We start from the raw sequence: 25,106 nt of genomic DNA, 5'->3' as shown, positions 1-25,106 counted from the left end.
TGTATATACGTAGACATTGATCAATCTGTGTTCTTTTTAAGGCACTTGGAAACAGCTGCAATGTTTGTGTTGCACACACAGTATTATACCATGGATTTGGTGAGTGCTCTAGCTCAGAAAATTCCATCAGTGTACATTATTAGCTGATAATGTATACCCTTCAAACATCTTTTGTACCTGTCAAAAAATCATGACATTGTTCCAAATTAATGCCCAGCGCCCTGAGCTGTTAGATTTTATGAGCAAACAGCAACCTGAGATCGTCAGATTTTCTGATAAGTCAACGTGAAGTACACTGAGGACAGAAATGAGCAAATTTAAAACAATAATGAGTGATTTAATCATTTATTTTATTTGGTTATTACAACACCTATTATGATGTGGTTTGCTTCTTAGACAGGCCCACTCAATAGTGCGAGAAAAAAACTGCAGTGTTTGATACTCCCGTGAGCCCGATTTGAAATATTTCATTTTGACCAAAGGATTCAGTGTAATTGAATGTGATTTGCACATGCATTGCAGACTTTGACGGAAGGAGCGACGTTAACATTAAGAAAAATTACAGTTAGGCATTTATGGTTTTAAAAATGTATGTCCTTAACCGACTGTAATATTCAGCCCTCGAATCCGACGCATTATTGTCCAGAGATTTCAGGCCAAGTAGACGGTAGCCTACTGGGGATGGGAGGAGCTGCTTAAACGTGTACAGTATATTTTTCCTCAGATAAACCAGAAAGACACCATAAAACATTGTTAAATAACAAAGGGAAATGCTTTTGCCTTGTGTGAAGCTGATATGAGTGTGTGAATGTGTAAGAGCACTGAACCTCGCTGCTGTGCTTTTAAAATAAGTTAGCAAGACAGGGCTCTACACTAACTTTTGCACCAGTAGCACTGGTGCGACTGACTTTTTCATTTGGTCGCACCCTTTTTTGAGGTACAACATGACCACGGTATACCATAGTTTCGTGTGAAGTAAAGATTGCCATTGACTCGAGATATGGTATTTGCAACAAAATATTCTACTGTGAACAAGCAGTTTTCACTTTTTTCTTTTTTAATAAATCTGCAAAAATTTCAACAATTCCGTTATTTTCTGTCAATATGGGGTGCTGTGATGATTTTAGCAAATGGCTGCAATATAACAAAGAGTGAAACATTTAAGGGGGTCTGAATACTTTCCGTACCCACTGTATGTGGCACGAGTACGATGCTAATTTTCGTTAGCTCATGGTGTTTTTCAATCATTGTGTGTTAGCTTTGAGCTAGCGATTTTTGTGAACAAAAATTAAGAAACCAAGTCTGATCTATTTGAACATCCAGTTGGTGTAATTTTTTTGTCATGTCTGTTTAGTTTTACAGTGAACTTCAACTGGAGTTTCAATAAACGATTTTAAGTCAGCAAGATTCCTTCTTACTCCTTGTTACTATGTTAGCACCTCACAACTTGTTGTTGTGATCATGCGGGCTCTGCAAGCTGTTCAGGCGCTGCTGGATGGAAGTGCTGCAGCGGAATATGGAATGGACTGCTTGTATAAGAGTGGTAAAATCTGAGACTAGATTCAGTCTGACCCGTTGCTCATTTTTTTTCTAAAATCGGACCAATTTCCGATCTCAAAGATCGGATTGGGACACACCTAAAAAGTGCTGTAGAAGTTTGTAGCATCATCACATACAAGGGCCGCCAAAACGTCATATCGGAGTGACTGTTTCTGTTGTTGGAATACTGAATTCCAGCCTGGGGCGACTGAATTTACAGATTACATCTTTAAATACAAAGAACCAGAATAAAGAAGGAAATATATACTTTGGTACTTTGCACTTTGAATGGGATAAAGAATAACAAAATACAGATAAATAAATCCAAACATAGGATAAATAAAAATAATCAAATTAGTACACTTACAAATGATATCTATGAATAACTCTGTTAAAGTTAGCAACATTTACAATGTTAACATACCATATCTTTTATTGTGCTCTTATTCTGGAAGACAAAGCGGGCCACTTCTGGCAGCGAAAGAAACTTATTTTGCAATTGATACGCGTAGCTTTTAATAAACATCACGTAAAAAACTAATAACACATTCTGGGGCAACAAGAATTTATAATCTGGTACACGTTACTGACTGCGTTGTACGCTCTGTTTCCAGCCACGACAATGCCACTGCCCACGCACAAGCCATCTTAATTGGTCTGCTCGAATCTGGGACGTGCAGTCAGGGAGGCATGGGGGCCTCCTACTGCGTGTGAAGAGTAAAAAAAACAAAAAACTAAAAGATTACACAAAATTATTTTTAGTTCACTAGTGTGTGCATTATATTGATTTTCTTTTTTAATCCAATAGTGTCCATGATTTTATCGTTAAAATTGCAGCATATTTTCTGTTCAAATACATGTGCGAGATGGGAAGTCCGACCGCAAGCAGCCAGCCTCCTCTTATTTCTGGCGTAATAACTCACAAATCAGAAAAAGCACAGTGCACCAGCACCTTCCATTGGTAAAATTACTGTACTTAGAACATAGGAGGCTATTGTTCTGTTTATTTTCAAGTCTCCAGTATGTTTTCAGATACTTGTAACATGCATTCTGGCTTTCCATAGTCAGGCTAATGTGTTTTTTTTTGCATTTGTGTGTGATAGAAATTACTGGCTACACGCTTACACAACACTCCGTACACTTTTTTTTGATAAATCCCATTACAGATACACATCCAGATAGCCTTATAAACGTATAATTGCATTACACTTAGTCGCACAGACACAACAAACGCACAACATAGGGAGCATCGGACTGAATTTCCGAACGAACCTTATACACAGGGGAAACTAGGATTGTTCCGCAAGTGCATGACATCACGACGGGAAGCAGTTTTGGCCACAAAACAAGCGGACAAGAACTTCTGCGCTCTCTTCTGTACGGACGCTGTTCTGAGCCACGTGCAGGAGAGCTCAGGGCTGAACCTTCTCCAACCTTATTGTTAGACTTTGTATTTTCAAATTTTAAACTTTCCATCCAGCCTAATCATTGAAGTTTTACCTCGACCAGAATAAAAGAACTGGCAAATAGAGGTTTGTACGGCCGGCAGGTTATACCCGGGCAGCAACTTTTCTTTGCTCTCTTTTTCTACCTCTAACGTGCTATATATTTAGTTCTGCTGTGTGCATAAAACCACAGTAAAGCACAAGGGGAGGGAAGACAGGATTCTGGCTCCACACTGTCAGAGGCAGCGTTCTTTTAAAGGATCGATATAATACTGTGAACACTGGCACTGATTCCATAGTTCTGGACTTAAAATGATGTTCCAGAAATAATTCCCCCCAAAATAGACTCCGTAGTAATTTTGGGCTTGTTTTCTGATGAAATATTTGATTTTCAGCCAGATTTTGGCCTGCCCACATTTTGGCAGCGGTGTCAAAGGTACTGGTAAAAGTACAGATATCTGCGCAAAAAACAACTGGTGAAAGTACTGAACCCACGCTCTTAAGTACAGCGGTACAAACTTATAAATGTACTCAAGTAAAAATATGAAAAAAATAAATTGACACTTTCCAGCCCAATAATGAATTACATGCAAGTTAAAAAAAAAAAAATCTCTCGTGATGATTGGCATGCTTTCTCTGGGGGCAGCAATCGACAAAACAAAATTTAAAACAGGTAGGCTTAAATGAAAAGATGAGCATTTATGTGGACTATTGAAATAAAGTTACATGCACACATGGATAAAATTGTTGGTACCCCTCTGTTAATGAAAGAAAAACCCACAGTGGTCACAGAAATAACGTGAATCTGACAAAAGTAATAATAAATACAAATTTCATGAAAATTAACCAATGAGCTACACACTGAAGTTATGGGAAAGAGTAGTGGAGGCTAGACTCAGGACAGAAGTGAGTATTTGCAAGCAACAATATGGTTTCATGCCTATGAAGAGTACCACAAATGTATTATTTGCCTTGAGGGTGGTGATGGAGATGTAAAGAGAAGGTCAGAAGGAGCTACATTGTGTCTTTGTAGATCTAGAGAAAGCCTATGACACAGTACCAGAGACGAACTGTGGTACTGCATGTGGAAGTCTGGAGTGGCAGAGGCAGAGTATGTTAGAATAGTACACGACAGGCATCAGAACAGTGGTGAGGTGTGTTGTAGGTGTGACAGGAGTTTAAGGTGGAAGTGGGACTGCATCAGGGATCAGCTTTGAGCCCCTTGTTGTTTGCAGTGGTGATGGATAGGTCGACAGACGAGGTTAGACTGGAATCCACATGGACCATGATGTTCGCAGATGACATTGTGATTTGCAGTGAAAGCAGGGAGCAGGTGGAGGAACAGTTAGAAAGGTGGAGGCATGCGCTGGAAAGAAGAGGATTAGTCAAAGTGAGACATAATATACATGCATGGATGAAAGGGGTGGAGAGGGAAGAGTGAGGCTCTAGGGACAAGAGATAGTGAGGGTTGAGGACTTTAAATACTTGGGGTCAACAGTCAAGAGCAATGGAGAGTGTGGTAAGGAAGTGAAGAAACTGGTTCAAGCAAGTTGGAATGGGTGGAGGAAAGTGTCAGGTGTGTTATGTGACAGAAGAGTCTCTGCAAGGATGAAGGGCAACGTTTATAAGACAGTGGTGAGGCCAGCCATGATGTGCGGATTAGGGACAGTGGCACTGAAGAGACAACAAGAAGCAGAGCTGGAGGTGGCGAAATGAAGATGTTGAGGTTCTCCCTAGGAGTGACCAGGTTGGATAAGATTATAAAATGAGCTCATCAAAAGGGACAGCCAAGGATTGATGTTTTGGAGACAAAGTTAGAAAGAGGAGACTTTGATGGTTTGGACACTTCCAGAGGAGAGATATTGAGTATATTGGTAGGAGGATGATGATGATGATGGAGCTGCCAGGCAAGAGAGCCAGAGGAAGAACAAAGAGAAGGTTGATAGATGTCGTGAGCGTAGACATGAGGGCATCTGGTATTAGAGAGGAGGATGTGGGAGATGGGCTTACATGAAAAAGGATGATGCGCTGTGGTGACCCCTAACGGGACAAGCCAAAAGGAAAAGAACAACAATGAAAATACGACATTGCTTTTGAATTGTGGTTCAACAGAATTAAAGGCCTCAACAAAAATGATGGTACCCTTAATATTTTGTCATGCAACCTTTTGAGGCAATCACTGCAATCAAACGGTTCTTGTCACTTTCAATGAGACTTCTGCACCTCTCGGCAGGTATTTTGGCCCACTCTGGAGCAAACTGCTCCAGTTGTCTCAGGTTTGAAGGGTGCTTTCTCCAGATGGCATGTTTCAGTTCCTTCCGCAGATGTTCAATGGGATTTAGATCAGGGCTCATAGAAGGCCACTTCAGAATAGTCCAATATTGTGCTCTTAGCCATTTTTGGGTGTTTTTCGCTGTGTGTTTTGGGTCATTATCCTGTTTCAAGACCCATGACTTGGAACTGACACCAAGCTTTCTGACACTGGGCAGCACATTTCTCTCTAGAATACATGGATAGTCTTGAGATTTTATGGTACCCTGCACAGATTCAAGACACCCTGTGCCAGATGCAAGAAAGCAGCCTCAGAACATAACAGAGCCTCCTCAATGTTTCACAGTAGGGACAGCATTCTTTTCTTGGTATGCTTCATTTTTGCATCTGTGAACATAGAGCTGATGTGCTGTGCCTTGCCAAAAAAAAAAAAGTTTTGTTTCAGCTGTCCAAAGGAGATTCTCACAGAAGCTTTGTGGCTGGTCAATATGCATTTTGGCAAACTTCAGTCTTGCTTTTTTATGATTTATTTTCAACAGTGGTGTCTTTCTTGGTCGACTCCCATGCAATCCATTTTGACTAAAACAACGACGGACGGCACAATCTGACACTGATGTACATTGACCTTGGAGTTCACCTTTAATTTCTTTGGAGGTTGTTCTGGTCTCTTTGTTATTATTTGTAGTAGCCGTCTCATCAATTTTGCATAAATTTTCCTCCTGCGGCCAGGGAGGTTGGCTACAGTCCTGTGGAGCTTAAATTTTGGAATAATATGTGCAACTGTAGTCAGAGGACCATCAAGATGCTTGGAGATCTTATAAGGTCTCATAGCTTTTATCTGTCTGTCTACAATTTTCTCTCCTTTCTAGGGCTTTTGTCCAGGCCTGTTTCATGACTTCGTTTTTTAAAATAATTCTGTTGAACCACAATTCAAAATAAATGTCTGATTTTCATTGGTTAATTTTCATTAAATCTTTCTATATTATTACTTGTGTCATATTCAAGTTATTTCTGTGACCACTGTGGGTGTTTCTTTCATTAACGCAGGGGTACCAACAATTCTATCCATGTGTGGACAACATAAACAGTTAAAATAGAAATAAAAAAGCTAGATTTCAAACATTTGTCCACTGAAATAAACGTGTTTGGAATATTATGTTACATAATTTACTGCAAGCGAGGCAGACTTCAACAAACTAGCTTTCTGAAAAACTTAACTGCTTTAATAACATACTGGCAACAATAATCTTATAATGCACGTAAGCTAAAAAACAGTGTGTGGTGGTTTTTGTCAACGTCAAAGCATGTGCTATAAATGTAGAACATTTTAAAAAAACAGCCAAAAATTATACTTCCGATGAATTTGAAAGGTTAATCGCAGCAAAAAATTTTTTCCTTTCCATGAAACTAACATTTGTTTGTACCATAAATTAAACTATTTAGATCCTACTAAATGAGAAGAATACAGGAACACAAATAAATGTATTCCGGAAAACACCGAAATATAAAGTGATTTTTAAACACACATACGAACCCTTAACAGCTCACATTTAAATACAAAGAACACCAATAAATTAATAATCCACTAAATTGGCAAAAACACGTCGGGCCTACATTTCAGTAAAACCTGTATTGTGTGAAATGCGCATTTCCCCCCCCCCCCCCCCACCCCAAAAAGCGTCAGGTCAATAGTGCGCATTATACATAGGTATAAGGGGAAATGTGGGGGGGGGGACCTCACATTTGTGAAAATGTATAAAAAGCGGAAAATGTATGCCAACATCGAGAGGTTTAAAATAAATCTACATACCCAGGTAGAATTTGTGAATTCTTTTTTTTTTTTTTTTTTTAAATGACTGATGACTGAACCACAACCACCATTAATTTCTTTATGGTTATGTTTTGTTTAATGACTGTTTTTTCTGAAATGCTTCACAGTTTAATTTGAATCCCATTAAAATTAAATGTCTTTCGCCTGGCCCTTCATGTTTTCTTTCAAGAATTGTACCCATCTTACAAATTCTGCCAGTCATCAAAGATATGAGCACAACTGTGTTTTTTCTTATTTACTAAATAAAAGTAGGGCTGTGAATTTCAAAATAAGAGCAAGTAAATAAAAATAAAGTATTACGTGTTCAAATAAAAAGCTTAACTTCAGAATAATTATTTGAAAAAAACTCACAAAATACAGATAGTACTTCATGTTTTGATCAGAAGCAAAATCATGCATTGTAAAAATGCATTACACATGGGTTGAAGGGTTTTCCAGAATTTTGGTCAACTTTGGGGGTGCGTATTATACATGGTTATACACGAGAAATTATGGTAACACTGAACATGCAAATTAAACCTGACTCTCAAGTTAATCAGAACAATTTGATGCACATTTCAAGTAAACATTTAATTTGTTTACCTTTGAGTAGGGATGGGTATCTAAAACCGAGAATCGGTGAGAACTGGTTCCAAACTTAACGATTCCAAGGAATTTTTAAGCCGTTTTCCAATCGATACTATTTGGAATAATGACGTCATTGTGCATGTTACGCAGCGCACGCAACGCGTGTACCAGCTGACAGACGGTATTAATAGGCTACACCACTCATTCTGAGTAAGGGTGCCAGATCGCTACCAAAAGCCGGAGTTATTTAATGACTAAAAATGACACCAATTTAACTATGCACTACTAAAAACAACACCACTTTAACTAATAAACACTTTCTGTAAGAAATAACACATGGAACATGCATTTTAATGCAGTCAAAATGTGACACAGTAATTTTAACTTTAGGAATGCAGTCTGGGAAAGAGTGCATGCAAAGTTTGGGGTGTTTCCACCCCAATCAGAAACAAGTCAGAAACTGTGACTGAATTTGGCCTCTTAGGGGCAGTGTGGTGAGATGCAAGCATGGAGCTACATCTGTAAGCTAAAAAAAAAGAGGAGAAGAAGAGAAAGAAGTTGACTAAACCCGTTTTTCAGAGATTGGGAAGAATATATGCCTGAGAGTATTCTCATTGTACCTCTTTGTTTGTAAAAGTACTGCATTTGTGTATGAATATTCGTTATCCATCCATCCATTAACTTCCGCTTATCCGAGGTCGCGGGGGCAGCAGCTTACACAGGGCAGTCCAGACTTTCCTCTCGCCAGCCACTTTGTCCAGCTCTTACGGGGGGATCCCAAGGCGTTCCCAGGCCATCCGGGAGACATAGTCTCTCCAGCGTGTCCTGGGTCGTTCCCTGGGCCTCCTCCCAGTGGGAAGGGCCCGGAACACCTCACCAGGGAGGTGTCCGGGGGGGCATCCTATCCAGATGCCAGAGCCACCTCATCTGGCTCCTCTCAATGCGGAGGAGCAGCGGTTCGACTCTGAGCCCCTCCCGGATGACCGAGCTTCTCACCCTCTCTCTAAGGGAGAGAGCCTGGACACTCTGCGGAGGAAACTCATTTCGACCGCTTGAGATGTAATACTGATGTCCCCAAACCACAGCCCCCTGCGGCGAGAAATTCTGTCCATGAAGGTAATGACCGGAATCGGTGACGAAGGTCAGCCTTGGCAGAGTCCAGCCCTCACTGGAAACGTATTCGACTTACTGCTAGCAATGCGGAGCAAACTGACACCAGTCGTACAGGGACCAAACAGCCCGTATCAGGGGGTCCTGTACCTCTTACTCCCAGAATACTCTCCATAGGAATCTCAGAGGGACATGGTCGAACACCTCCTCCAAGTCTACAAAACACCCATGCACCCTCGAGGACCCTGCCAGGGAGGCTAAGGAGTGTGATCCTCTATAGTTGGAACACACCCTCCGGTACCCCTTAAAAAGGATATATGCGTTATTTGAAGGTAAATCCACCTGTGATCTAATGCTAATTTTAGATAACCCGTCAATAGGGTTTTCCCGTTGACTCTAGATCTCTACAACGATGTGTGTCTTGTTTTTAAATATACGTGTGTAATTATTTTTGTTGCGAGTTTAGTTTTACAGTAAACTCCAAATGGGGCATCACATGCTTGCTGCAAGATACACAGAGCGCGTTCAGGTTGCATTTAAAACGCACAAACTTGCATACACAACCTGCGGCAGAGTACCGTAATTTCTCGTGTATAATGTGCATTTCCCCCCCCCCCCAAAAAAGAGGTCAAATGGTGCACATTGTACATAGGTAAAGGGGAAATGAAAAAAAAACAAAACTTTCCCATTTTATAAATGCATGCCGCCATCTAGTGGTCATGAAAAAGTTGTACACTTTCATTCAAATGTGCCACCGCCACCCTGATGTTATGAGAAAGGTGTAGCCTACACTTTCATTCTAATATGACAGGATTACGTATTACTGCATAATATGTACAGTTGTACTTATAAGAGATGCAATGCTGAGGTCACTAAACCTGAACCCCTTGACACCTTGGCTGCGACAAGAAATTCTGTCGATAAAGGTTACGAACAGAATTTGGGACAAAACTCTCTAAAAACTAATTTGACTTGCCAGCAATGCGGACCAAACTCTGACACCAGTCATACATGGACAGAACAGCCCGTATTAAGGCGTCCAGTACCCCAAACTCCTGGAGCACCCTCCACAGGAAACCCCAGGGGAATACGGTCGAGCGCCTTCTCCACGTCCACAAAGCACATGTAGACTGGTTGGACGAACTTCAATGCACCCTCAAGGACCCTGCTGAGGGTGAAGAGCTGGTCCACTGTTCCACTACCAGGACAAAAACCACACTGCTCCTCCAGAACCTAAGAATCGACTTTCCGACGGACCTTCCTCTCCAGAAACCCTGAAAAGAACTTACACCGGGGGGGCTGAGGAATGTGACCCCCTGTAGATGGAACACACCCTCCGGTCCTCCTTTTAATCCAGAGGGACTGTCCTGGATGTCCATGCGATGTTGCAGAGGCGTGTCAGGCAGGACAGCCACACAACATCTAGAGCCTTTAGGAATTCTGGGTGGATCTCACCCAGCCCCGGGGCCCTGCCTACCGAGAAGCTTTTTCATCACCTCGGTGACCTCAACCCCAGAGATAGTAGAGCCCACCCATCAGCTGCCTCCGGAGTCCCAAAGGCCAAAAAAGGCCCGATAGGACTCCTCCAACAGCTTGACAGCATCCCTTACTGTTGGTGTCCACCAACAGGTTCGGGGATTGCCGCCACGACAGGCACTGACCACCTTACGACCACAGCTCTGGTCAGCCCCCCAAAAATAGAGGGGCGGAACATGCTTCACTCTGACTCAATGTCCTCTACCTCCCATGGGACGTGGGCGAATTCCTGCCGAAGGTGAGAGTTGCAACTCCTTCTGACAAGGGACTCTTTCAGACGTTCCCAGCAGACCCCCACAATATGTTTGGGTCTGCCAGGTTGGAGCAGCATTCTCCCCCCACCATCAGAGCCAACTCACCACCAGGTGGTGATCAGTTGACAGCTCCGCCCCACTCTTCACCCGAGTCTCCGAGACATACAGCCGCAAGTCAGATGACACAACCACAAAGTTCATCATCAAACTTCGGCCTAGGGTGTCCTGGTACCAAGTGCACATATGGACACCGTTATGTTTGAACATGGTGTTCGTTATGGGCAGTCTGTGACGAGCACAGAAGTCCAATAACAAAGCGCCACTCATGTTCAGATCGGGGCAGGGCATTCCTCCCAATCAGCCTCACTGGTATTGCCCACATGAGCATTGAAGTCCCCCAGGAGAATGACGGCATCCCCAGCAGGGACGCTCTCCAGCACCCCCTCCAAGGACACCAAAAAGAGTGGGTACCCGTCCCCCCCACCCGAAGGCAGAGGGAGGCTACCCTCTCGTCGACTGGGGTGAACCCCAATGTACAGGTACTGAGCGTTGGGGCAATGAGTATGCCCACACCTGCTGTGACGTCACACGAGCCAAACAGCCTGTTCATTCGGCGTTGTGTGCTATTGTTTCATGCTGTTGTTCCCTGCCTCCCTCCCTCCCTCCCATACATCCATCCATCCATCCATTTTCTGAGCCGCTTCTCCTCACTAGGGTCGCGGGCGTGCTGGAGCCTATCCCAGCTATCATCGGGCAGGAGGCGGTGTACACCATGAACTGGTTGCCAGCCAATCGCAGGGCACATACAAACAAACAAACCATTCGCACTCACTCACATTCACGGGCAATTTAGAGTTGTCAATTAACCTACCGCGCATGTTTTTGGGATGTGGGGAAACCGGAGTGCCCGGAGAAAACCCACGCAGGCATGGGGAGAACATGCAAACTCCACACAGGCGGGGCCGGGGATTGAAACTCGGTCCTCAGAACTGTGAGGCAGACGCTCTAACCAGTCCCGTCCTTGTATATTAGATTTAACAATGTAACGATGGTTTATTGTGTGGCATTTGGTTGGTACAAATGGGTCAGGCAGTGGCAAGAGGTTTTTTTGGCTTTCCAAGTGAAAAAGGAATGCGTGACCAGTGGATAGGGAAAGTCACTCGACAGGGGAAGAAACGTGGTCAGCTATGGGTCAAATCAGATTCAATTACACTAAATCCTTTGGTCAAAATGAAATATTTCAGTTGGTTGCCGTTCTGTAAATTTAAATCACAAACTAAATATTTTCAACAATTTGATTTAAAAAAATAATTATTGAAAAGTACTCATGTAACAGCTTTGCTATATTTTTTTCAGCGTCTGTGACGTCGCACGGGCTCATGGGAGTATCAAACACTGCAGTTTTTTTCTCGCACTATTGAGTGGGCCTGTCTGAGAATCAAACCACATCATTATAACCAAATAAATCATTAAATCACTCATTATTGTTTTAAATTTCCTCATTTCTGTCCTTAGTGTACTTCACGTTTACTTATCAGAAAATCTGACGATGTTAGGTTGCTGTTTGCTCATAAAATATAACAGCTAAGGGCGCTGCGCATTAATTTGGAACAATGTCATGATTTTTGGACAGGTACTAAAGATGTTTGAAGGGTATACATTATCAGCTAATAATGTACACTGATGGAATTTTCTGAGCTACAGCACTCACCAAATCCATGGTATAATACTGTGTGTGCAACACAAACATTGCAGCTGTTTCCAAGTGCCTTAAAAAGAACACAGATTGATCAATGTCTACGTATATACAGTGGGTACGGAAAGTATTCAGACCCCCTTATATTTTTCACTCTGTTATATTGCAGCCATTTGCTAAAATTAAGTTAATTTTCTTTCCTCAATGTACACACAGCACCCCATATTGACAGAAAAAAAACAGAATTGTTGAAATTTTTGCAGATTTATTAAAAAAGAAAAACTGAAATACCTTACAGCCATAAGTATTCAGACCCTTTGCTCAGTATTTAGAAGAAGCACCCTTTTGAGCTAATCAGCCATGAGTCTTTTTGGGAACACCTGGATTTGGGGGATCCTATGCCATTCCTCCTTACAGATCCTCTCCAGTTCTGTCAGGTTGGATGGTGAACGTTGGTGGACAGCTATTTTCAGGTCTCTCCAGAGATGCTCATTTGGGTTTTAGTCACGGCTCTGGCTGGGTTATTCAAGAACAGTCACGGAGTTGTTCTGAAGCCATTCCTTCGTTATTTTAGCTGTGTGCTAAGGGTCATTGTCCTGTTGGAAGGTGAACCTTCGGCCCAGTCTGAGGTCCTGAGCACTCTGGAGAAGGGTTTCGAACCAGTCGTCCTGTCCCTGCAGCTGAAAAACACCCCCACTGCATGATGCTGCCACCACCATGCTTCACTGTTGGGACTATATTGGACAGGTGATGAGCAGTGACTGGTTTTCTCCACACATTCCGCTGAGAATTAAGGCCAAAAAGTTCTACCTTGGTCTCATCAGACCAGTAAATCTTATTTCTCACCATCTTGGAGTCCATCAGGTGTGTCCTTTAGCAAATTCCATGCATGCTTTCATGTGTTTTGCACTGAGGAGAGGCTTCCGTTGGCCATAAAGCCCCGACTGGTGGAGGGCTGCAGTGATGGTTGACTTTCTAGAACTTTCTCCCATCTCCCGACTGCATCTCTGGAGCTAAGCCACAGTGATCTTTGGGTTCTTCTTTACCTCTCTCACCAAGGCTCTTCTCCCCCGATTGCTCAGTTTGGCTGGACGGCCAGCTCTAGGAAGGGTTCTGGTCGTCCCAAACGTCTTCCATTTAAGGATTAGGGAGGCCACTGTGCTCTTAGGAACCTTAAGTACAGCAGAAATTTTTTTTTGTAACCATGGCTAGATCTGTGCCTTGCCACAATTCTGTCTCTGAGCTCTTCAGGCAGTTCCTTTGACCTCATGATTCTCATTTGTGCTGACATGCACTGTGAGGTGTAAGGTTTTACATAGACAGGTGTGTGGCTTTCTCAATCAAGTCCAAACAGTACATTCAAACACAGCTGGACTCCAATGAAGATGTAGAACCATCTCAAGGATGATCAGAAGAAATGGACAGCACCCAAGTTAAATATATGAGTGTCACAGCAAAGGGTCTGAATACTTATGGCTGTGTGATATTTCAGTTCTTCTTTTTTAATAAATCTGAAAACAATTCAACAATTCCATTTTCTTCTGTCAATATGGAAAAAAATGAACGATGATTTTAGCAAATGCCTGACTGAAAAATTTAACACAAACACACATAGACCCTTTCAAAAAATTTGAATATCATGGAAAAATTCATTTATTTCCATAATTCCATTCAAAAAATTAAGATTTCATAGATTATGGATTCAGGGCCCACAATTTAAACAATTTCAAGTATTTATTTTGTTTATTTCTACATAATTTGGGCTTCCAGCTCATAAAACTCACAAAATCATGAATTAAATTTTTTTTAATACTCTGAAGTACCGTATTTTCACGACCATATACTTAAAAGTCTTAACGTTTCTCCAAAATGGACGGGACGCCTTATAACGCGGCACGCCTTGTGTGCACCGAGTTCCAACATCTATAAATTGTTGTGATGACCGCTCCGCTAGAAAAACATTTCCTGCCGACACGCTGCTTACACAGAGGAAAAGCAGACGTGGCTGAGGACAGGGGTAAGACGCTAAAGCCACGCCCTCAGTAGGGATATAGTGCCAGGGTGTTTTTTTAAAATCTATTTATTTTTCTACCGCTTAACTGACTGGGAGCATTTCCAGGGTGTGCATTGTGCAAAACAACATCGGTTTGGCTAAGGACCCCCCGAGCAGCCGGGAGAGAATTCAAGATCAACGAATCCATGGTTCGCAAGTGGAGGAAGCAGGAAAACGAGCTTCGCCAAGTCAAGAAGACGAAGCTGAGTTTTCGTGGAAAAAAAAGAAAAACAAAACACTTCTGGTGGTCTGGGCCAGGTCCTGTTAGAAGATGAAATCTGCATCTCCATACAGATTCTCAGCAGAAGGAATCATGAAGTCCTCTAAAACATTCTGGTAGACTGTTGCGGCCTTAGATTTAAGAAAGCAGAGTTTACCAAGACCCTGCACTGGACATCGCACCCAAATCATGACTGATACAGATTGGCGTTTCTGTCGATCCACCTCACGAATCTACGCTCCCTACTCAACAAAATGGACCAGCTTCATTTTCTGACAAAGACCAGTAAAGACTTCAAAGTACTACACAGAGACTTTGCTTTGTGACACTGTCCCCGATGGCGCCGTTATGCTTCCCGGCTTCACCGGGCAGACCGCGTCATGGAGTTATCGGGGAAAACAAAAGGTGGCGGGGAAGATGCTTCTATATCAATAAAAAATGGTGTACGGACGTCACGGAGCTCAACACACACTGCAGCCTGCATTTAGAGTTGCTGTTTTTTAACTGTAAGCCATTCTATTCGCCTCGTGAGTTTGCATCTTTCATTCTCGCCGGTGTTTACATTCCGCCTCAAGTTAACACGAATGCCGTACTGCCAACGCTCGCTGAACAAGTAAACGAAATAAAAAAAAAACACCAAGACTCACCCCTCATTATTCTCGGGGACTTTAACAAAGCTAAACTCAAACACGAACTCCCTAAAAGAAGCAGCACATCGACTGTCTAAACGATGGAAAATAAGATTTTAGACCACTGTTATACTATACTAAATAACGCATACCGTGCTATACCTCACATAGCTCTGGGCTCATCTGATCACTGATTAATTAATTTAATACCAACATACAGGCAAGAACTTAAATGTGCGAAGCCTCCGGTGACAACAGTGAAAGGGTGGACCAACGAAGTAAAGATAGAACTTTAAAGCTGTCTAGACTGCACAGACTGGAGTGTCTTTGAAAATTCAGCTGGCAGCCTGGATGAATATACGGACACTGTCACATCCTATATCAGTTTCATTGACGAGGTGTGTGTACCAACAAAGTCATTTCGCACATTCAATAACAACAAACTATGGTTCACTGCCAAACTTAAGCAACTTCGCCAGGCTAAAGAGAATGCATATCGAAGTGGGGACAGACCCTGTATAATCGCGCTAGAAACCAGCTAACAAAAGAAATTAACATTGCAGAGAAAATATGCAGTAAAGTTAGAAAAACAGTTTAGCGCTTACGACTCTAAATCAGTCTGGCATGCATTACAATCGCTAACCATTTACAAGGTAGCAACCCCCCAAGCTGAGAACAATAGAAGACTAGCTGACGACTTGAACACCTTCTACTGCAGATTTGAAGAGGACCATTCACACCCCACACCCACCCAGACGGACCACCGACCACCATCACACCTCTGACTTCTGCATTGACCATCCACGAACAGGATGTGAGACGCATCTTCAAACAACAAAAGATTAACAAAGCGGCAGGCCCAGACCTTGAGTCCCCATCCTGCCTCTAAGCCTACGCGGACCAGCTCGCTCCAGTCTTCACACAGCTCTTCAATAGATCTCTGGAACTGTGCGACGTACCATCCTGTTTCAAACACGCCACCATCATCCCAGTCCCCAAGAAACGGGCAGGACACAGTAGGTGAGGCTGGGTGAAGCCACCTCATCTACACGCACCACCAGCACCAGGATGGCCCAAGGTTGTGTCCTCTCTCCGTTGCTCTTCTCTCGCAACAGGAACAACTGCACCTCAATGCACCCGGCTGTCAAACTCCTGAAACTTGTAGACACCACAGTCATTGGCCTCATCAATGATGGTGAGGAGTCTGCGTATCGATAGGAAGTGGAGCGGCTGGAGCTATGGTGCGGCCGACACAACCTGGAGCTGAAAACGCTCAAGAGAGTAGAGATGATTGTGGACTTCAGGAGGCATCCTTCGGCACAGCTGCCCCTCATGCTGTCCAACTGCCCTGTCAACTGTCGAGACCAAGTTCCTGGGAATTACAGTCTCTCACGATCTGAAGTGGGTCTGGTTTGGTGCTGCGATAAAAAAGGACAAACTCCGACTGCAACAGACAATCAAAACTGCTGAAAAGATTGTTGGTATCCCCCTACCCACCCTTGAGGACTTGCACGCTGCCAGAACTAAGACAAGAGCATGCAAAACCCTCTTGGACCCTCCACATCCTGGTCACCACCTCTTCCAGCTCCTTCCCTCAGGTAGGCACTACCGAACAATGCAAACTAAAATAAACAGATATTCCAACAACTTCCCTCTTGCCATTAACTTCTTAAACAGTTAATTTACAATTCCATTGCAACATGCTGCCAATTTTTTGTCTTTCGTTTGTTGTCACATTTCTGTCGGGCCAATTATACATTACTCGTGCACTCACTGTAGTAGTCTCGCCATACTGCAGTATTTGCATATCTGTTGTTGATCAATATTGGCCACTCATGTGCTTGAGTAGCATTTGCAACATTTGCCATTTGCACAATCTACATTGTCCCAGATTATCGCACTACTAGTCACTTTAAAGATGCATACATTTCTTGATGTCTCTGCGCCCTTTGCACAATGGTCATTGCACCGGACTATTGTTCTATTAGTCATTTCAAACTGCTCTTATTGCAAGAGGACTTTTTGCACAATTGTCAAAAAAAAAAAAAAAAAAAAAAAAAAAAAAAAAAAAAGACAAAAACAATTGTACCGGCATTACCAGATTACGAGCAGCCTTTTATTGCTGGTTTACCCATCCTATGGAGGCTATCAATGATGGTCTTCTGGCCAGTTGTCAAGTCTGCAGTCTTCCCCATATTGAACCCAACTGAGACAATTGAACCAAACTGCAATTAAACCAAACTGAAGCAATTTAATGACACCTGGGGAAACCTGTGCAGGTGCTTTGAGTTTAGTAGATGATTAGTGTGGGACAATCAGTTTAAAACATTTATGGCCTGCAAATTTGGGCTGACTTCTTCACAGTATTCTAATTTTTTGAATTCCTGATTTTCTGGGTTTTATAAGTTGGAAGCCTAAATTGTCTACAAATAAACAAATAAATACTTGAAATTGTTTTAATCGTGGGCCCTGAATCTATAATCTATGAAAGGTCAACTTTTTGAATGGAATTATGGAAATAAATAACGTTTTCCATGACACTCACATTTTTGGGAAAGGGTCTATATATATCAGGGGTGGCCAAACTTTTTGCAAAGAGGGCCAGATTTGGTAAGGTGAAAATGTGGGGGGCCGACCAATTAGCCTGATGTTATTTTTTACATGCAACACCAATAAATCTAAACAAATTTTAGCAAACCAGTCTGCCTATCATGTTTGACTTTTTTATTTAAATTTAAAGATTCTTAAACATGTCCATCCATCCATTTTCTGAACCGAAATGTTAAATGTTCACTCAACTTTTAAAGTTCAAAAACAGGGAAATAAGTAACAGTAACAGTGCAAATTTCATTTCAAACATGAAATATCACCACTGGCAATTAAATGTTCTCTGAACATTTTAATTCAATAACAGGGAAATATGTAAAGAAAATCACATTGACCAGTGCAGGGTTCATTTAAAAAAAGGCATATCGTTGAAAATAAATGTTCACTTAACTTTTAAAGTTCAAAAAAAGGGAAATACGTCATCTTATTCAGAAGTGGTATTGATCCTAATAAAACAAAATTAATACACTGAGATTTTTATATTAGTTATTGGAAATGACAGACAACTTGCCTGCATTCATGTGAAGGGTGATACTGAGATCTGGATTGCAGCACAAAAGCCAGGTCTGTCTCAATGGCAGTGGTATTGATGCGCAAGATGTCACGCAGGTGAGAGTCTGTTAGTCGTGTCCGCACACGGCTCTTGTTAAAGTTCATAATCAAGAATGTCTTCTCACACAAATACGTCAATCCAAACAAGATCAGCATTTTCTTAGCAAATGTTTGAATCTCATGGAACCTGCCTTTATCCAACTGTCGGTAAAGAGAGAGAACTGCTGGTGTCGACTGTGGCTCACGGCGTCACACTGCAGCTCAATGAGCTCCAGCTGCAACTGGTCAGGAGCATCATCAGGTTCCTCGGAGAAAGGTGAGGAAAAAAGCGTGATTCTCCTTCTCAATAGCTGCAAAATCCCGAAAGCGTTGCCGGAACTCTTCAGCCAGAGATAGAATGTCTGCTGCATACTCGTTTGCTCGCTGATATTGCTCTGTGGGAAACTGGTCATGATTTCTTGCAGCGCTGGGAAGTGTGTAGTATTGGCCTGGGGTTGTGACAGGTGTCTTTCGAAAAGTTGCAGCTTGGTTCCAAAGGCTTTGATGTATGAATATAGTTGTCTTATGACTGCATCTGGTCCCTGAAGGCAAGTGTTCAGCACGTTCAAGTGCTTTGTTGTGTCAAATAGAAAACCCAAATCAGCCAGCCAAACTGGGTCACGTAGTTCTTGCATAGGCTGTCCCTTTTTTGCCAAGAACTCTCCGATTTGCTGCCTAAGAGAGTAGAAGCGATGCAGTGCAGAGCCACAACTGAGCCATCTCATGTCGGTGTGATAGACAACATCTCCATATTCAGTATGGATCTCGATTAGAAACTTTTGAAACTGACAGTGGCACAGCGCTTTGGAGCGGATATAGTTTATAGCCTTAATCACCGGTTTCATAACATGTTCATATTTGAGATGTTTGGCACATAGAACTTGCTGGTGAATGATACAATGGAGTTTTACACCTTTACCTCCTTCTTCGCTGACTTTGTTGCATATTAGTGTTGATAATCCACTCCGGTCCCCCGTCACGGAAGGTGCGCCATCTGTAATAATCCCAGAAATTTTATTCCACGGGAGTTTCATGTCATCTACAGCGGCGCAACAGAAGACAATAAATCGGTTCCTCTTGTTTGGTTTTTAAGGCACTGGAGGTCAAGTAGCTCTTCAGTCACGTTCATTTCATTGTCCACTCCCCTCAAAAAATCGTCGCAATTAATCTGGAAATAAAGAAAAAAAGTCCAACTCATCTCCTCTGGCTCCCAACTGTCTCTTCATATTTGATGACACTTCTTCAATTCTGCGCGCCACAGTGTTACATGCCAGGAAAACCTTGCTGCTTCTCAGGACAGATTTCCTTCACCATGGTCATCACAGTCTTTGATAAACTCACCCTCAGTCAAAAATGTTTGAAGTGCTTAGCAATCAGCGTTGCCACCTCATAACTGGCCTTTGTGGCGTTTTCATTTGACTCTCGGGCCCTTGTGAAAAACATTAAATTAGCTTACAGTTGCTTCAATTTCGCTGCGTTCGCTCGTCGTAGGTGTTAGCATGTCTTGTTTGGTAATGTTTCTTGACATTGAACACTTTAAAAAAGCCACAGTCTCCTCCTTGCAAATGAGACAGACACAGTTGTTGCGTATTTCAGTGAAAAAAATAGTCCAATTTCCACCTTTCCTTGAATTGTTGGCCCTCCCTGTCAACTTTCCTTTTTTTATTCATCATCGCCATATTAGAAACTGTCCGGAAAGGGTCACACAGTGTAATGTAGCTGGACAGAATGCTGCTGCCCTCTTGTGGGTAAATGTGAAATGGCATTTAGCGTGTATTTTATACGCTGGTCAACGGGGCTACGGACCAGACTTCATTATATTTTATGAAAGAGGCTGCGGGCCGGATAAAATTTGGCCAGGGTCCGCATCTGGCCCCGGGCCGGATGTTGGACACCTGGTATAAATATTTAGACATTCAGAATTTTTTGGTTAGAAAACATAGCTGCTTCTTTTTATGTAGTTGGTCACATTACAAAAACATGTGACTTCTACTGTGGAATATAATGAGTCTACGCTAATATGCAGGCGCACAAAACAGGACGTCATGGGCATGCCCACAGATATGAGGCGTCGTGTTTATGGAAGTAAATATGGTCCCTCCTGTAGGTCTCGTCATGATGCATTTGTGGCAATTTCAATGATTTTGTGCAACCATAGCCAAAATGTATCGATTCTAAAATGTCTTCTTTTTGCCACGATTTCCTGCTTCTTCATCCGCAGTTGCTTGCATGTCTGTTTTGTTGAACAATTGTGACATTTGTCGCATTATGATGACGTATTGGTTCGATGAGGACGACGTGAGGATCCAGACTGCACTAGCATCGGATACATTTCTGATTTATATCCACACATGAAAGAGACCTAATTGTCATAATTGTCTTGGTCAATTGCAATTACAATTTTCTAAGAGGGGATAATTCAGGATTACATCTCAAATAACTGAAACACTCACATACTACTGATATTGTTAGCATTCACACAAACATAACTGAAACGCTCACAAACACGACTGAAATGCTCTCATACACACACACTGATTTTGTTTTGCACTGAAATGCTCAGAAATGCTCTCTCTCATGAATTTTTTTCACTCACACAAACACACGCACGCACACACACTTGCAGCTTTCCAGGAGAACTAAATTCAGTATTTTATACATAACATTTAAACCGACAAACAATATTGCCTAATCCTATATTTTGTAAATAAAACATATCCCCCACCCTAATGCATCCTCAATCTAATGTGTTTTCCCAATTCTTTGATTTCCCTGTTGCCACCTTTGAACATCATCTCTCATCTCTTTTCCTGCATCAACCAATTACACAATTTTTCATTTCATCTTTCCTGTTTGTAATGGCTGTGTATTGTAAATTACACTTAAAACATTATTGTATTAAATTCACTTTGTGTATATTAAGACTAGGTTGACCTTATTAATCCACAGAAAATATGTTTAGTTAGTAAAAAATATTTGATGCACATTACAGCGGAACCTCGATTTAATGGGGATGTGGGGAGTCGTCCATTACACCCGATTGTCAGTGATATTGAAGCACTTTTTTTTGTTGCCATATGCACCCATATTACTGTACAGCACAAAAATACAGTTTTGTACTTTTTCGCGCCCTAAAACACCTAGTCCAGTAGAAATTTATTATAAATAAATATAAAAAAGCTTGAAAATTCTATCCGAACTTACCACAATGGTCTCCTTGATGTCATTGTGACTAGTGGCAAGTTGAGGCGACTGTGACTTCCATGAGCCGCGATGAATTAGTGTGCTTCCTATTTCCAAATGCGTTAATTAGATGTCATATATGACAAAAAAAAAACTTACTGTACCAAAAATAGCATGTTCCAGACTCCAGAGTGTGTTGTAGTCCTCTTTAAGTTAACACCGCACCTATGTGGGCTCTATCTCCGCAGAGCTCTATGTAACAACTCCTGTCATCATGGCCACCACATCAATGCATCACCTGGAAATGTCGCCATATTTTACACAGCCACCACGTAGGCACGGGAACGTCTGTTGGCTAGTCATATTGTACACTTGCGACCCGGAAATACACTATATTGACAAAAGTATTCGCTCACTTTTCTTGACTCTCACATGCTTTTAAGGGATATCCCGTTCTAAATCCATATGTTTAATATGATGCTGGTCTACCCTTTGCAGCTATAACAGCGTCAACTCTTGTGGGAAGGCTTTCAACAAGGTTTTGGAGCGAGTTTATGGAAATTTTTGCCCATTCTCCCAGGAGCATATTTGTGAGGTCACAGAGACGAGAAAGAAGGCCTGGCTCTCAGTCCCGCTCTAATTCATCCCAAAGGTGCTCTATCGGGTTGAGGTCAGGACTCTGTGTAGGCCTGTCAAGTTCATCCACACCAGACTCTTTCATCCATGTCTTTATGGACCTTGCTTTGTATACTAGTGCACAGACATGTTGGAACAGGAAGGGGTAATCCCCAAACTGTTTGTCTAAAATCTCTTGGTATGCTGAAGCATTCAGAGCTCTTTTCACTGGAGCTCAGGGGCTAATATTTTGGACATTTCCAACTTTCTGGGAACAGTTCCAACATGACTGTGCATCAGTGCAAAAATCAAGGTTCATAAAGACATGGATGGGAGAGTTTGATGTGGATGAACTTGACTGGCCTGCACAATTCTGATCTAACCCTATAGAACACTTTTGGATGAATTAGAGCTGAGAGCCAGGCCTTCACATCCAACTTCAGTGTGTAACCTCACAAATGCGCTTCTGGAGAAAATGGTCATAAATTTCCATAAACACATTCCTAAACCTTGTGGAAATCCTTCCCAGAGCAGGTGAGCGAATACTTTTGGCAATATAGTGTACGTGTGTCCCAGTCTCTGCCTATATTGCGCCACAGCGGCAGTAAACAACAATTGCCAATTCTGGAACCCACAGACTTTGTCAACGGCGGTTTAAGTGACAAATGGTAAATATTTTTGGACTCATGTAGTATCCAGACGGTCCGTTGCTTCCAATATCCATTAAATCGGGGTCCGTTAAAACAAAGTTCAACTGTATTGATAAGGAGGAAGGACGTTTTAGAGTACTGCTCCCAAATAATAATTGAATCTTTTACTCCCGTCTAGCTTTTATGTTTGTTGTTCACCTGATACGGGCATCCCTTGACCCATGCTGTAGGCTACACCTGTGTTCCAAATATTCTCCGAGGGGGAGGTGTAATGTGACCCAGGAGGCGGATTTGGGGTGGTACCCGTGTACCTGCAAATACATATATATTTGACATTAGCAAAACAAAGCACACTCTCTTATGGCGTGAGGTTTGTGCCAAAATAAAAAAATGTACGATAGATACTTCAAATGAATGAATTAATTCACTAATTACATTGTCCATCAGTGAATTACATTGTAAAATAGATTTAATTATATTCAAACAGAGCTGTGCGATTTCGACAAAATTTGATATCCTGATTATGATACATATCTCAATATAGTAATACTACAACTAGCAATTTTCTATTTTTTCCTTTTATTCATAAAATACATATTTTGTACAGAACACAAAATGAATAAATGATTGATCTTTTTATTCTATTTTGGCACAAACAACCCTCCATACTCCTCACCTCCCCTGTTTAATGGTATCAAGGACATGGGGTCAGGGGAGACAGCAAGATGAAGAGGAAAATAAAAAGATTAAAGAAAATTATTTGAAATTTGAATTTGAATCCAATACTGATCTCAGAGCGAAAATAGCTGAATCTTTGTATTTCCTACTCAAATATGTGCGACATGAAGTGCTGTAGCCAGCAGCCACCCTGACCTCAGATTGGAATCTCTCACAAAAAAAAAAAAAAAAATAGCACAAAGTAACAGCACCATCTCTTCATAATATCACGGTAAGAGAGGAGGGCTATGGGCAAGTGCCTGTTCACGTCTCTAATATGTTTTCAGACACTTTTAATATGAATTCCAATTTTCCATAGGCTGCTGAATTTAAAGTTTATGTTAAATATTCAGCTGATCGCCTAAAACCGCAAATAAGCGTACGAGGTGAGGCACACAGTAATTTGCCTCACAAAGGAAGACTACCATTTGGCAAACACAGGCAATTAGCTGGGGTCCCGGAATTTCCACAGGCCCAAACGTCTCATCAAAACTGATTAGAAATTTTTCCGACTTCTGACCTAGATTTAATGCAATTATTTTTGTTTTGGCTTTAATTTACACGCTTATAAACTTAAAAAATGTTTAATCTATCATGATCGTTTCAGATGCCCCCCTGCCCTTCCTCCTCAATGGACAGTCCATCTTCTTACTGCGGATGTGCAGATTTCCACCAAGACGATGAAAAACTTGTTGGTGTGTTGTGGGGAAAATTACGTGGCAGTTGCAGCCAGTGTATTCTAAAATTTTGTTCAGATGAAAGCCAAACATGGAAAGATATACAGTATACAGTGGGTACGGAAAGTATTCAGACTCCCTGAAATTTTTCACTCTTTGTTATATTGCAGCCATTTACTAAAATCATTCAAGTTAATTTTTTTCCTCATAAATGCACACACAGCACCCCATATTGACAGAAAAATACAGAATTGTTGAAATGTTTGCAGATTTATTAAAAAAAAACTGAAATATCACACAGTCATAAGTATTCAAACCCTTTGCTCAGTATTTAGCAGAAGCACCCTTTTGAGCTAATTCAGCCATGAGTTTTTTTGGAAATGATGCAGTTTTTCACTCCTGGATTTGGAGATCCTCTGCCATTTCTCCTTGGGGATCCTTTCCAGTTCTGTCAAGTTGGATGGTGAACGTTGGTGGACAGCCATTTTCAGGTCTCTCCAGAGATGCTTAATTGGGTTTAAGTCAGGGCTCTGGCTGGACCATTCAAGAACAGTAACGGAGTTCTTCTGAAGCCACTCCGGTATTTTAGCTGTGTGCTTAGGGTCATTGTCTTGATGGAAGGTGAACCTTTGGGCCAGTCTGAGGTCCTGAGCACTCTGGAGAAGGGTTTCGTCCAGGATATCCCTGTACTTGGCCGCATTTAGCTTTCCTTCGATTGCAACCAGTCGTCCTGTCCCTGCGGCTGAAAAACAGCATGATGCTGCCACCACCATGAAGCTGTACTGGAAAGGTGATGAGGAGTGCCTGGTTTTCTCCACACATACTGCTTAGAATTAATGCCAAAAAGTTCTATCTTGGTCTCAACAGACCAGAGAATCTTATTTCTAAACATTTTGGGAGTGCTTCAGTTTTTAT

At 41.9% G+C, this 25,106-nt stretch overlaps 1 protein-coding gene across 7 annotated transcripts in view; it reads right to left on the bottom strand.

Annotated features, from left to right (window-relative positions):
- carm1 (coactivator-associated arginine methyltransferase 1) overlaps positions 1 to 25,106 on the bottom strand; it is a 200,798-nt gene that overhangs the window by 32,716 nt on the left and 142,976 nt on the right. For 4 of the 7 annotated variants that reach the window (XR_009788317.1, XR_009788318.1, XM_061771988.1 and 1 more), the window contains exon 13: positions 22,996 to 23,108. Coding sequence is in view for 5 of the 7 variants with exons in the window: in XM_061771988.1 (XP_061627972.1) it covers positions 22,996 to 23,108 (113 nt within the window). In the remaining 2 variants the exon portion in view is untranslated. Of the gene's footprint in view, positions 1 to 19,268; positions 19,344 to 22,995; positions 23,109 to 25,106 lie in introns of all 7 variants that reach the window. The other 3 variants (XM_061771987.1, XM_061771989.1, XM_061771991.1) reach the window with 1 other exon arrangement.

This window comes from Phyllopteryx taeniolatus, chromosome 4 (assembly GCF_024500385.1).
Source record: "Phyllopteryx taeniolatus isolate TA_2022b chromosome 4, UOR_Ptae_1.2, whole genome shotgun sequence".
NCBI classification, from domain to species: Eukaryota; Metazoa; Chordata; class Actinopteri; order Syngnathiformes; family Syngnathidae; genus Phyllopteryx; species Phyllopteryx taeniolatus.
This window is presented reverse-complemented; position numbering and strand designations above follow the sequence as displayed.